Genomic DNA, 15394 nt, shown 5'->3' with positions numbered 1-15394 from the left:
CACCCAAATGCAATCAGGATATATTTTCATGTAAAGCACTTATTCAGGTAAGTGACTGGATATGCATCTGAGTGTGAGTTGTCTATAAAATCTGTGTTGTATATCCCCCAAGGATTTTGAACACAATAGCTTCACATCTGAAGTTGTACTGAATTGGGAAAAGATTGAATATACTTAAGCCATTATGACATTTTATGGTTCCCCTTCAAATCAATTTTACTTTTATTGATTTGAGACCAGAGATTGTCTCATTGGCATTGTGTCTTTCTGCCTCCTCCTACCATATTTCCTCATTGGTCTCATGCACCTAACTATGCCAGCTTTCACTGGCAAGGGCAAGCTAATATTGGTGGCATGATGTTCTGGCACAGCAGCCATTCTTTGGAATATCTGCGTTTGCATCTCCTATCGTCTCTCCCAAATCTTTCTTAGCATAAATGGCAGCTAATTTATTAATCTGCCTGCATAATTTTGTCAACTTTCACTCTCCAGATAGACATATCATGGCAGCTGATACTGAAGTATTTATTACTCTTGTACTTGGGCATCTCAGTTTTCAAATGATTGGGTGGCCTTACAGCAGGGCTAGATCATTATTCTATGTGGTTAGGCTTGGTGGGAATCAATATGGAAGCCCACAAGTTCCTTAGTCCTGCCTTCAGTAGTGCTAAATTAAATTCAATCTTTTTTTGTTTTCAGCTAAGTGAATTTAGCACTCTTGAGGATTTAGGAAGATGGCATGCCATAACTGAGGAGGCAATGTTGAAAAAGGCCCAGTCCAGCCTGTTTTTTTTTTTCAGAACTGTGTTTTGTACAAAGTGCAATTGGATATCTACCTTGATGGCAGTGTAACTTGAATGTTTCACTGAATGGAGATCTACAGACTGAAGCTTTTAGGGCCACTGCACAGGAGAATAGTTGTACTGTATGCTGAGGACAATCTTTTCAGCAGGAGCTACTTGTGGCATTACAGGATTCCTCATCCCCTTTTAATGAAAATAGTTTGCCTGTCTTGGTAGGCATTGTTCTGTTTACTCCTTACCAAAACAAAAGTGATGCATTGAATCACTGCCATTTTCTGCTCATATTGAAAGTCTAGTGTAGGGTAATTTTATGATGCATGCTGTTACTTCTTTTTACTCTTTATCGTCTCAGAAATGTGTTTGAATAGAAAAACTGCAAGAAGACAGCATCTTCTTTCTGCCTTCCTTAACATGCATCCTTAGAACCTTCCCATTCTCAACATAATGTTGCAAAACATAAATGAGCTTTAAACCGGCAAGCTAATTCAATAATGATGATGATGATGATGATGTAATAATAATAATAATAATAATAATAATAATAATAATAATAATAATAATAATAATGATGATGATGATGATGATGTAATAATAATAATAGCAGCAAAACAAACACTCCCATGTGTGGGGATGGGGGCTGCTTCATATTTACTGTTCTGATGTGTTCAAAAATACCTATTGAGCGTCAGTTCCAATCTTTTGACAAACGTTTGGTCATAAATATTGTTTGATCCCAACCTTTTCAAGATATGTTGAGGTACAGTTTCCATTGCATGTAGCCAGTGGAAAACAATAGCTATGTTGACTGGAACTAATGGGACTTATTGTCTAACAAAAGAGTCCTCAATCTTTTTAAGCAGAGGGCAGGTTCACAATCCCTCAGACTGTTGCGGGGCTGGATTATAGTTTGGGGGGGAAAAAACATGAACTAATTTTCATGCACACTGCACATATCTTATTTGTAGTGCAAAAAAACCATGAAAGAATAATACAATATTTAAAATGATGAACAATTTTGACCAACATAAACATATTGGTATGTCAGTGGCAAGTGTGAGCCTGCTTTTGGCTGACATAGTCAAGTTCATTAGGATTGTTGTTGTTGTGTGCCTTCAAGTCATTTCAGACTTGTGGCGACCCTCAGTCTAAAGCAGTGTTTCTCAACCTGTGGGTCCCAAGATGTTTTGGCCTTCAACTCCCAGAAATCCTAACAGCTGTTAAATTGGCTGGGATTTCTGGGAGTTGTAGACCAAAACACCTGGGGACCCACAGATTGAGAACCACTGGTTTAAAGTTAAGATTGGAGTCTGGGTACATGACCTTTGAGGGCCACATCTGGCCCACAGGCCTTAATTTGGGGGGCCCTGGTCTGACACATCACCAGTTTGGAGAAGGTGATGAACTCGCCATCCTTGAAATCTTTAGACAGAGGTTGGATAACCATCTTCCAGGAGTGCTTTGGTTGTGTTTTCCTTTCCCCGTTTTCTATCCCCACCTTGCCCAAAGTTGCTTCAAATGCACTGCCTCCATCTACCAGGTAACCTGTCTACCTGTTGCATGGTAGGAAAACACAGTCAGTTAATGAATTATAATTTCCTTCATTCCCTACCAAGTTTGTATTTACCGCAATGGCATCCTGCTTCAGATTCCTCCAAAGGCAGCAATTAGTATTTGAATGTTGAGTAAATTGTGCATATTGATTATTCAACCTCATCAGAGATTACTATTTCCGTAGTCATCAAATGAAAACGAGAACTCACGTTTTGTAGACCCATTTGTGTATGGACCTTGAACCTCTGGCATTCTTAGACATAATTGTTATTTCTTAGCAATTATTTATTGATACAAAGCTTTAATAAACTGCTTTTCCATCCAAAAAGGCTCTTAAAGCAGTGAACAGAAAATCAGTAAAATACAAATAGAACAGCAGGTAATCAAATAAAAAATAAGTGTGATTTTGGTATTCATTAGCAGTACCTTTGTTTGTAGGCGTGGTGATGGTTACGTATTGAGTATTTGGGACTTTAGTCTTATGTTGTTGCTTGTTATGTTGTTACTTCTTGCTCAGAGCAGAGGTGGACAGGCCCTTGATCTAACCCAAATCTGTTAATCTCATTGTATATGTGGTAAGCAGTTTATGCACCATTCCTGAAAATTTTCAGAATTCAGATACCAAATAAATCCATTTCTACCCTTATCTGTCTGTCTTTCTGAATGATGATTTTAATACCAATTCATGGTTTATGTGTATCATTTTCATTAATATTATCTGAACACTTGTTATGTCAAGGTTTCATTGCTCTCCCAAACCCATGAAGTGTTTGGTTTCAACATTAACTGATATTATGAATGGGGGAAAAGACCATCTAGAAGTACCATAAACTGTCGAACTGTTTATATCCCCTACTCCCCCCCTTTTTTTAATCCTGCCCTTTCACCTTGGACTCAGCATGGCTATAGATTTAGCACATGATTGTATCAACTCCTCTTTTTGTTTCCTTTTGCCTTGGCAGTGTTATCAGCAAAGTGGTCTCAACGCCGGAGGCTAAACCACCCGCTCTCCTCACTCGTCCCAAAACCCCACCACCTCCAGCATCTCCAGCACCAGCTCCTGTCCTTGTTACTCCTCCTCCTCCTGTTGTTGTTCCTTCTCTGCCTGCAACCACCATTTCTCCAGCTCTAATTCCACCACCATCTCCGGTGTTGTCAGCTGTAGGAGGCTCCAAAGCTCCAGTTCGGAGTGTCGTAACAGAAACAGTCAGCAATTATGTGGTATGTAGATGAAAGTATTTCTCCGTATATGTGTGTTGATCCTTATTATTGGGTTCACGTTCTTTAACTCCACCTGTTTCCACCAAATCAATACAGTGCTTTTTTAAATGTTGTTTTTGATACTTTGGTACTAGACCAAATTCAAACTGTCTCACAGTGTGAATTAAGTTCTGCTTCTTTATTACGGAACCTTTCTCTTTAAAAATTATTTATGGCAAGTCTATCAAGCATCTTATTTTTAGCTTGCATTTTAAGAAGGATTTTTTTAAAACACTTCACTGGCTGAATAATCAGCTGTTATAAACAGCTTTAGCTTTGAGCGTCAGCCAATAACCCATATAATTTGTTTAAGGGAAATAAACCACACCTATGGAAGAAATGATATAGATTTAACTGTATTTGGTTATAACATTTATGGTGGGATGTCTTGGGTGCCATATTGGGAGAAAGCAGGAAATAAATAAATTGCAGCGGTTACTTTGGCAATTATATGATTTTCTACTAAACTAAGATTTCCTATTCTTTTAATTCATGCACATCTCATTGACTGTGGTCAGACTTTTCATTTATTTTCAGTCAAAGAATATTTAGTAAAATTAAAATGAATATTTAAATTGGTTCACATCCTAACTCTGACACATCCTTTTCTGAGCCACTCTGGTGTAGTGGTTTGAATGTTTAGAGTAGGGTTCTGGGAGTCCGAACAACCGGGCCCAAATAGCCACTTGACCACTGGGTGACCTTGAGCAAGTTGCATCTCCCAGCCCGAGAGAATGGCAAAATCAAACCCTCTCTGAACAAAGAAAACCCCATGATGCATTCATCTTAGGTTGCAATAAATTAGAAATGACTTAAAAGCACACAACAATAAATTGTCTTTTTGTGTACTGGTAATTATTAGTAACAACAACAAAAATAGATGCAGCGAGAATAAATTTCAGCAAGCTGTAAGTGAAATGGGAAGTTTACTAAACTTTATTGATAAATGCCTCAAACAGCCTCACATAGCTCAACTTTTCTAGTACTTACTGATAAATCTCAAGGCTAATGAAGCACTTTTGGATATTACCAGATTTCAGTTTTCTGTAATTTACTGGTAAAGACCAGCATTCACCATAATAGATGATAGTAAGGCCAAAATATGTTTTTCACACCTTAACATTTATTCCTAGGGGAGATCAATTTGTTTTTTTACTGGAGACACTTGGCTTAGCAATAATCAATAAATATCCAACTGATTGATGGTTTGAATCTCTCCCCCTAAAAGCTTAAGAATTAGAAGTAAAAATGAAAAATTGCAAAATGTTGACACTTACCAAATCTATACCCATGCAAGTGAACTTTCTGTGAAACTCGGAGATGAGAAGAAAATATATTAAAGTCTACTAGTGAATCTCTGGATAATTTACATCAGGTCAGCAGCGTATTTGATGTCCACCCTACCACCAGTCAGTTTTACTGAAAGATAGCTAGGTAGAATTGACCTCTCTTTCTTGAGAAGGTAATTCCATAAAAAGGTGTCACTCCTGAGATGGTCTTCTCTTTTACTGCAGCCCACTAAATTCATTTAGCAGGAGCAGAGGGATGAAGGCCTCCAAACATGATCTAATGGGTGGGCAGAAGTGGAGAAGACATTATGCATTTTCTTAGTGCAGAGGAGAATTCTGACATACTTCTTGTTACTCCTACTAAAGATGGAAGCACCATTCCAGTCTTTGTGTGCTTTCATCTTGGATATAATAATAATAAAATAATAATAAAACTTTATTTATACCCCGCCACCATCTCCCCAATGGGGACTCGGGGAGGCTTACATGGGGCCATGCCCAGGACAATACAATATAACCATAACATAATGCAATTAAATAATACAATACATAAAATAAACAGTACAACATAAGATCAAAACAGCAATATAACAAGGGCGGGCCGCATGAACACTACATTTAAAAACTAGATTAAAAATTAAAAACTCTGGGTGAGAAAGGGATCAGAATAAAAACCTCGAGGGTGTGATGACTCATGGGCCATGTAGTCCCGTTCCTAACACTGTTGTGACAGATGAAGAGGAAAACTTCGGTTTCCCACCGTTTCAGCCAGAATTGGAGCTTTTTCAGCCAGAATTGGAGCCCTTGCACCTGCAGGAGACTTGCCTTCCAGAAGTCTGCCAAACAAGCCTTGAGCCGAAATCTCCCCCATTTTCTCGCCGCGATTATTATAAACAACAGAAAGGCGCTCAGGAGGCTTCTCGCAGGAGCGCTAGGATCGCTGCCAGGCATTCAGCTGATTAAGCCTGCTTCCCATGGGAAACTTTAGGGAGTCATGCATCTGGACACAGAGAATGGCTTTCGGTTCTGGTTCCCCAGAGAATTGTTCTTTGGCGGGAAAACGAGACCCTATTTAGGTGTTTTGCCCACGTAGGAATCTTGCGGAGTCAATTCGTCAGCTTCGGGAGTAGGTTGTGTGTGGACTACGCTACTCCCGCGTCCAAGCCCCTTGTTCCCGTTTCCAGCCTCGCCTTGCTTCCCAGGACCTTGTCTTGCTCCACGGACCTTGCCTTGCTTCCCGGACCTCGCCACGAATTTACCACGGATCCTGTTCTTGCTCCTCGTTCTTGTTGCCTTGAAATAAGCCTAGTGTTCCAAGAATCAAGTTCTGCTTCCTAGCCTTGCTTAAGTTTCATGGACTAAAGGACCTTGTCATCTCCCCTCACTTTGCTTGGCAAAGTGAGTGTTTCGGTTACTGGATTACAACTTTGGACCTTAATATTTCATATTGGACATTGTTTCTTTGGACTAATTTTGACCTTTCCTGAAAGGTCTACTTCTGGACTATTTTCTACACTTGCTTTTATTAACTTTATATATTTCTACAATAAAGATATTAGATAGATTCTGGCCTCTGTGTTTGGTTATTGGTGCTCTGCAGCCTGGGTCCTGACAGAGGGACAGGGACATCAGATAGTGAACCAGTCTAGAGGATAAATATTGGGGGGAGTAGCATAGAACATTTACTCTCCGAAAGCACACCGGAAGAGCCATGTTTTTAAATCTTTCCTGAAGGCTAAAAGGGTGGGGGCTTGCCTGATTTCAATGGGCAACGAGTTCCACAAGCGAGGGGCCACAGCAGAAAAGGCCCTCTCCCTTATTCCTATAAGGCGGGCCTGAGATATAGGTAATGGCGACAGGAGGGCCTCCCCTGATGATCGGAGAGATCGGGCAGGTTTATGGTAGGAGATATGGTCACGAAGGTAGGCGGGTCCCAAACCGTTTAGGGCTTTATAAATGATGGTCTGCACCTTGAATTGGGACCGGAAGATGAACGGCAGCCAGTGGAGCTCCTTAAACAGGGGAGTAGATCTCTCCCTGTAACTCGCCCCCGTTATTAGTCTGGCGGCCGAGCGTTGGACCAACTGTAACTTCCGGGCCGTCTTCAAGGGAAGCCCCACGAAGAGCGCATTACAGTAGTCCAGTCTAGAGGTAACTAAGGCATGGACCACCGTGGTCAAGTCAGACTTCACGAGGTATGGTCGCAGTTGGCACACAAGTTTGAGTTGTGCAAAAGCCCTCCCGGCCACCGCCGACACCTGCGCTTCAAGCGTCAACGCTGAATCCAGGAGGACTCCCAAACTGCGGACCTGTGATTTCAGGGGGAGTGCAACACCGTCCAGCACAGGTTGCCACCCAATACCCCGATCCGACGAGTGACTGACCAGGAGGGCCTCTGTCTTGTCAGGATTGATCCTCAGCTTGTTCCTCCTCATCCAGTCCGCCACAGCGGCCAGGCACTGGTTCAGCATCCGAGGGGCTTCCTTGGAGTTAGATGGAAACGAGTAGTGGATTTGTGTGTCATCTGCGTAGAGATGGCAACACCCTCCAAAACTCCGGATGACCTCTCCCAGCGGTTTCATGTAGATGTTAAAAAGCATGGGGGATAAAACTGACCCTTGCGGGACCCCACAGGTCAAAGGCCAGGGGTCCGAGCAGGTGTCCCCCAGCTTCACCATCTGGGAACGGCCCTCCAGGAAGGACTGGAGCCACTGCAAAACAGTGCCACCGAGTCCCATCCCGGAGAGCCTCCCCAGAAGGATACCATGGTCGATGGTATCGAAAGCCGCTGAGATGTCCAGGAGAACCAGCAGGGTCACACTCCCCCTGTCCAGTTCCCTGCGGAGGTCATCCACCAAGGCGACCAAAGCCGTCCTGGTGCTGTGCCCAGGCCTGAAGCCAGACTGCGAGCGGTCCAGAAAATCAGTGTCAACGAGGAACACCCGCTCCAGAACCTTGCCCAAAAACGGGAGGTTGGAAATCTTTGCAGTAGCAAGCTAGGGAGAACCTTCCTTGAAATCAAATAAGTACTATATTGGAATTCCTTGGCATGTTTCTCACATATACATTAAATGTGATATTATTGTGACCACTGTTTCCATTTGCCTTAGCAACACTTACATATAACCCTAGGTTTCAGACCATATCACTCAGGTTTCAATTGAAGGTTATTCTGTCATCTGCAATTCTAAACCATCATTTAGGATATCTAGAAGTTCTGTGTTACAACTGGAGCATCTTTTATCTCAGACATGGGCAAACTTCAGCCCTCCCAATTGTGGGAGTTGAAGTCCAAAACATCTAGAAGGATGAAGTTTGCCCATGCCTGCTTTACCTGGTCAATAAGAGATAGTTAAAGTCTCCTCTTCTTAGAAATTATCTCCTCTAGATGCATCCTTTATTTCATTCTCCATCTCAAGTTCTTTCTGAGCATTTTGGTGAGGGTAGGAAAGATATGTTCCTAGTACTAAGCGACTTTTGGTGTCTGGTGCCACCACCTTTAGCCCTTCTGTGGAAGAGCCAGCTTCTGATAACATTTTCAGCTTATTCAACAGTATGCTCCCGCTCATATTCAGAACACCGCTACCTCCACTACATCCTTCCCAGTCATTCATAGAGAGCTTCTAATCCAAGTTAATAAGAGCTGATTGGTTCTCTTTGCCAAATTTCTGTCACACCTACCATATCTGTGATTCCTCTTAAAAATAAGCTCTCTAACTTTCCTATTTTAGCTTGGTGACTCCTTGCCTTCAGTATTCAATTTCATCATTCATTCTGTCAATTTCCTATCAACTTCTGTGTTAAAGAACCAATGTGGTGTTGAAGTTAGAGTACCAAGTTTGGGAGATCCAGGTCCTATTGCACATTGAATCATGAAACTTATTTGATAACCCTGAACCTGCATCTCTCTTGCTGTCTTCAAACTGGTTTGCCTCTCAAGAGTTGTGGGAATAAAGCCTGATGAAGGAGAACCCTGCACTGCTTCCTTGAATTATAAATGTAATGTCAAATAGGGGTTTTCTGGGGATATCCAGGGACCATTCCTTCTTTTTCTCAGTTCCCACATCACTGGGCCATTCACGTGGCATCATGTAGCCATATTAAATTCACCAAGTGATAGAACAAGGCAGTCATGTGATGGGATCAGTTATGCATCAAGAAATGTGGGAAAGAGGAAAGGTTTGTGTGTTCATAATTAACTGTAGTTTCACATATCTAGACCGTAAGTATTTGACATGGGTTAAAAGCATAAGATGGAATTATTTATCTGGCCTGTTTGATCAAAGTGCTTTAGATTCCATTTGCATTCTTAATACTAGCTTGGCAAATTATTCTGCAAGTTTATCCTGCAAAGGTAACCTTTTACTTAGATTTTATTTAGCCCTCATGTCTGCAACCCACTTTTTCCAGCACGTCTAGGTTAAATCTCACATTTCTATACATGCTTTCGAAATAAAATCAGCTTCTGACACTATTCTGAAACAGCTAATGTCCAGTCAACATCATGGCTGAAATAGTATTGTAACAATTAACATCATTATTTATTATAGCCTGATCATGCATCTTAATGATTTAGAAGAGTAAATGGAAGAATAAAAGATGCATATTCTCCCTGTCTGCTGCTGAATACTGAAAACCCCTTTCTCTCTCATTCTTTCTTTCTCTTTCTCTCTCTCTCTCTCCCAACTCCCCTTCTCTCTTTTTCCATTTACCCTTCATTATAAATGTAACTGTGACATAAATGTCAAAGGAATGGAAAGTTACTCAGTAACAATTTTTATACCCTTGATCTTATCAGTTAGTTGAGTTGGAAGAGTTTGGCTAATAAGTAATAACACAGCAGTCCGTGCACCCGGCGCTGTATATATTAGGAACACGTCATCAAGATGGCCTTTGGCGAGGGAGGAGGAAAGGCTGCTGCTGCTGGGGCTCCTTGGCCCCCATAAGCAACAGCACTGGCACCTTAGTGCCCTTTCCAGCATCCGTTCCAAGTTTATGCTGCACATCTTCTTCTTCTTCTTGAACTGATTTGAATATGGAGATAAAGAACAGGTGATTTTGTATGAGTCAATCAGCACCACTCCTTTAACTTGCAGAAGCTTCACCACCCAGACCTTCTCTTTCATGTCTCTGAAAAGGCACTGAAACTCCCACTGCATTCTCTCCGATGTTCAGCATAGCCTGTCCTGCATTGCCTTTGCCAGCTTCTGTTGTGTCCCAGTTTCCTGTTGGTTGCCCATTTTTTTTAGTTTTTTAGTTTTCAGTCAATTGGAGCACCAATATGAGGTTGCAATCCTTAGCTATTAAGGGAGTTAACCATTAATGTTTGTTTCTCTCTTCCTCAAAAGCAAGGGACGCCAATTTGGGACATTGCACATGTGCAAATTTGGCTTCCTAAATCATGGAAACTATGCAACCATTTTTTCCTTAATTTTGAGAGGAGCTGCTATGTTGGTCAGTTGTATGAAGAACAAAAACAAGTGTAATTTAACACAAACTGCATCCATCTACTTGGACCAAATGAAACTTTGTAATGTTTATTGTTTATAGAGAGGAATTGTGTGGGCGGGGAAAAGTTTGTTCATATAATGTGTCCATGCAAAGAGTGTGTGGCGATGCTATCTCCCCCCCCCCCCCCCAAATTCACAAATTGGTTAAATAATTGCTTTGAGAGGAAAGGTAATTTGTCTTTATTACTCCTCCTGACCATGCAAGGCATCACCCTCTCCCTGTTTCTTTTCCCCTAGATTCGGGATGAATGGGGAAACAAGATCTGGATCTGCCCTGGTTGCGAGAAACCGGACGATGGCAGTCCGATGATTGGCTGCGATGACTGTGACGACTGGTATCACTGGTAAGCCCAGCTCCTGTTTTGGACAGGCAATAGAGCAACTTTCTTCTTAGCAACTGTTTCTCTTTTAGTCTTTTCATCAACCATGTGAAATGGGACCCTAGTTTGATCAAATTTGTGATTCCTTTTTGCTGGTTTCTGTTTTCCAGTCAACTGGAGGATTTCGGCTCCATTTTAAAACTAACTGGTGAGGCATTGATATCATTGGAAGCAAGACCTCTGTGGGTTTTGTTTTTTTTTGTAAGCAATTTCTAGCAGTATGTTGGAACCTTAGAACAGATATGTTATGCATTCTGAGTGACTTACTCAGTTAGCTGATACACTTTAAGTTCTGCTGTGTAACACATTTAGGCTTGCAACTGATTCCAAAGGGTTCCAAAAATTTGTTTTTCACTAGTCTATTTTTTTATCGTATCAGAAGTGACTTGAGAACATATTGCAAGTTGCTTCTGGTGTGAGAGGATCAGCCATCTACAGATACGTTACCCAGGGGACGCCCAGATGTGTTACCATCCTGCTGGGAGCCTATGGCATCTCTGAGTTCTCCCATACTAGGGGGATCACCTGCTCTGAAGTGTTGGGACTCTCATGTCTTTAAAGCAGTGGTTCTCGACCTGTGGGTCCCCAGGTGTTTTGCCGACAACTCCCAGAAATCCCAGCCAGTTTACCAGCTGTTGGGATTTCTGGGAGTTGAAGGCCAAAACATCTGGGGCCCCATGGGTTGAGAACTGCTGCTTTAAAGGGTCATGGTAAAAGAGCAGAGGGGACATTTGAACCCCAGGTAGAGCAAAGTGTGGGGGCAGCACTGTGGTCTAAGAATGACCAGAAAAATGGAGAGGGACTTCAAAAGTTGCTTTAGAAACTACATTACCAATTTTAGGCTCGTTACCATTATGTCTCATGCTTTCAAGTCTAACATACTCTATTAGAGTCATCTTAAAAGAATCCAGAAAGTATAAATCAGACAGGCATAATAAAATCTATATAGAGAGCATAGACAATCCTGTCACTCTATTTTTCAAAGTTTTTGTAAGAGCACCTCTGGGAATCTGTGCAAGTGTCTTGTTTTATTCTTTCCTCTCCTCTGAAGTTTTTCAATGAGGGAAAACAGTACATTAGCAAGAAATCAGCAGTCTGAGTTTGCAGATGTTTATGGAGCAAGTTTGTTTTCTGCTTCTCCAGAGGTTAGGACACCTTTTTCTTTTCTTTTCTTTTCTTTTTTTGGAGAAAATATATTGTCCCTACCAACGCATACCTTTTAAGTGATACTCGGAACATTACAAATAAAATTGGAGTCATTGGCAAATTTAACTTGATCTTTTAAAATCCTATAATTTAATTGGAGTTGATCTGATCCCAGTTTCAGATGAGTTAAAGGACTTGTCCAAGGGAAAAAGAATCGAGTCTTTGTTGAAGGTTTCATGCAAAGTTTAAAAAATGACCTCAGGCACTCAGCTTCTTGTGAATCCTCATCCATTTTCTTGTGTTTGTCTCTGTGTTATCAACATATAGGCCTTGTGTGGGAATTAAGGCTGCTCCCCCGCAAGAAGTGCAGTGGTTCTGCTCCAGGTGTGCCAGCAAAAGGAAAGACAAAAAGCACAAGAAGTGGAAACACAAAGCTCACTGAGGTCTGTGCTGAGATTTGTCGGACTGTCGCTTCAGCACTTCTGGCCAGCCTTCTTTTGAGGAGAGCAGCCGTCTGCTCCTTCTCCATTGCCATTGGGTTTCAAGGATTATGACTCTTGGGAGAATCAGGAATACACACACATACACACACACACTGCTGGCTCTGAGCTGGCCTTTTCCCCCCTCCCTTTATCATCACTGGGTATGAACGTTGATCAAGAATCATTGGCCCAACTCACCTGGTGAAAAGCAGCAAATGGAGCAATCTGGAGCTCAAGGAGGCAGCTGCCCTCTTTCTCAAAGACAGCAGTGACACTTGTAAATATCCTTACCATCCCCAGTTGTTTTTCTCCTCTTCCGAGTCCCTCCTTCGAGAAGCAGAAGAGACTGGCGAATGCAAGCAGCTGTCCTTTGGGAGTGATTTCTGTAACTCTCAGCCCCCTCTCTCTTATAACCCAGATAATCATAAGTGATACAAGGTTGGGGAAGAAAGGGGTGGGGGAACTGGTAAATATTTTTGTTTGTGATAAGAATGTATGAAGCTGTTCTTGCTTTCCCTCGCCTTCCTGATTTTTATGACCTAACATAAATAAAACATGCTTTCGTTCTTTTGTGAACTAACTTCTGTTATTTATTTATTTTTAGCAAACTGTTGTGGCCTTTTCCTTCCTTTGTACATTCTTGCAGGTTTTGTTTTTCGAGTCTGTAATATGAGGAAGACTGTTCCGCCTACCCTGCTCTTCTGAATTTTAATTTGTTACCTTCTCTCTTTTGTGCTTCTGCATTTTTACCGGGGCATCCAAGCATTTTACATGAATAGTTTTTTTTTTTTACTCAAATGGGTATCTCCAGTGCAGTTTTCAGAGCTTGGGATAGGGTGGTATCTTAAAAGATGTATTTTCACCATGACATTTTCCTACAGTTATGTAGGATTATATAGATTTGTAAGGGGAAGAGACACGTTACATTCTCCACCTTGTTGTCAGTGTTGCTTCTCTACAATTCTATAGATTTAGTTCTTCCTCTGCCTGAAAATACTTGGAGAGGTAAAAACCCTAAAAGCAGTCAAGATGGTTGACACTTTACCCCCCCCCCCCCCAAATTACCTCAACTGAAATTCCATAGAAATCATATTTGTGAATGGCGTATGCATGTACTTCAGAAACCAGGTTTCTTCTCAGGGTTTGTAGGAAAACATGGGCATTTCAATACCACAAACATACGTTTTATTCAAACTAAAGTGCCAAGGATAAATTTTGTTACATTTGAGTATTTTTTTCACATCAATGTTATAAAAAAAGGTTAGAAAGAAAGAAATAGTGTTTAAAGAATATTATTTCAGATTAAAAAAGAAACTGAGAAATTGAAGGGTAGGTGTCATCCTTCCTTTCCGTGGACCTCAAAAGATACAGCAACTCTCTGAAAGGTATGTATTTTGATTCTTAGCAGGTCAGATAGATCAGCAGTAGCCAGTCCTTCATGGGCATTGGCTTTACTGTGTCTCTGAGAGCTGGCTGGAGTCTTCCCACTACTTTATTGAACTACTCTGCTTGCTTTTCACACCAGCAGTCCATGAAAGAAGCTACATGAGTGTATGGTTCCTACCACCCATCTGTTTGTGACCTTGCAATGTCATCCCAGCAACTTCCAAAATTTTTCACCAACCTAGAAACTGCATGTTGCAAATTATATAGGATTCAGTGTTGGTTTGGCCTCAAATACCCTTCTTTTTTCTGCACATATTGATGAAAATGCATCTTTCTGTCTAAAACATGAGTTAGTACACACTACCTTAAATGATATCAACCAGTATTCTGTACACAAAATCCAAGAAATTACATAAGGTATTAGCAAATTTAACAGTATCAAAAGAACTTTTGATACTGTTAGACTATGGATCAAAAATCTCAGATCCAGCTTGTATAACTGCAGTTATACTTGGCAAGTACCTAAACACTAGAAAACACTTCACGATGATAACACTTCAGTAGAAGAATAGATGACCTCAACTCTCCTTTGGAGGTCATTAAATATAGAGGTGTTTATCTGTGTATTTCTGGACTGGCAGGGGTTGGACACAACGGCCCTTGAGGTCCTTCTGAACTGATTCTATAAAAGACAGCATCTTCTTCAGTATTATGGGATGACATAGATTTGGGACTTACAGTTCAATGAAAAGGACCCTTTTTTTAATAGTACCAATAGTTTGGCAGGTCCACAAACAAGAGGTTATGGAAGCTGCCAAAATTTGTAGGACCAAAAAGAGTGGGAATTGTGAGGCTTTCCAGATATTTAACTATAACTCCAAGCTATCCTGGGAAGTATTGTTCACCATTTGGGTCCCTAGATTGGAGTAGGATGTCAGGTTCAATCTGACATCCCAAATTTAAGGAGTGAAGTTTATAGAGCTACACAAGACCTCATTTTCATAGGTTCAGGAATGCTTGGCCTTCTGGATTATTGGGACTGCAAATTCTATAGTCCATGAATATTGGCCTTGCTGTGTGCAGATAGGAACTGCAGGTCAAATGTTTCCCATCCCCGCTTTACCTGAAAGAGTGGCTTTTAATTGACAACACTTTGCTATACAATGAAAATGCGTGTATGGAAGCAAACAACACAGGTGCTTTTTCTCACATATGGAAAGCAGGATTGTAGCTAGCAATGGGGAATGAGGAAGAGGGTGGCCAACTTTATGGCTCCTTAATGAAATATTCCTTCGGAATGCAAGTTCCATCATCGAAGTAACTAGAATATTGTCAAATGGAGTTTAGCCAAATAAAAAGGAGCAGTCAAAGTGACCAATGAAATGAAAGTGCAGTTGTCTCTCCACAACTGGTTTTGAATTTTGAAGATTTGAACATTCACAGATTTGATTTAAAATGTTCTCTTTTGGAATCCCTTGGTCTCTAGTCATGTTGAGATTTCTAGAGGAAAATGCCTCTCCAAGAATCCCTGTGTCTGCCAATGTGATCCAACTTCCAGCAGAAGTTGATGGTAGAATTCTCCCGGAA

General features: G+C 41.2%; 1 protein-coding gene across 2 annotated transcripts in view; it reads left to right on the top strand.

Moving 5' to 3' along the window:
* The window catches only part of taf3 (TATA-box binding protein associated factor 3), a 133627-nt gene extending 120630 nt beyond the window's left edge, over positions 1-12997 (top strand). For both annotated transcript variants that reach the window (XM_016993529.2, XM_003220720.4), the window contains exons 6-8: positions 3317-3575; positions 10651-10757; positions 12267-12997. In XM_016993529.2, coding sequence (XP_016849018.2) covers positions 3317-3575; positions 10651-10757; positions 12267-12381 — 481 coding nt within the window. In that variant the 3' untranslated portion in view covers positions 12382-12997. The remainder of the gene's footprint in view (positions 1-3316; positions 3576-10650; positions 10758-12266) is intronic.
* Positions 12998-15394: the final 2397 nt, after the last annotated feature.

The sequence above is a fragment of the Anolis carolinensis genome, chromosome 5, assembly GCF_035594765.1.
Source record: "Anolis carolinensis isolate JA03-04 chromosome 5, rAnoCar3.1.pri, whole genome shotgun sequence".
NCBI classification, from domain to species: Eukaryota; Metazoa; Chordata; class Lepidosauria; order Squamata; family Dactyloidae; genus Anolis; species Anolis carolinensis.
Note: the sequence above shows the minus strand (reverse complement) of the source record. Positions and strands in the feature narration are given on the sequence as shown.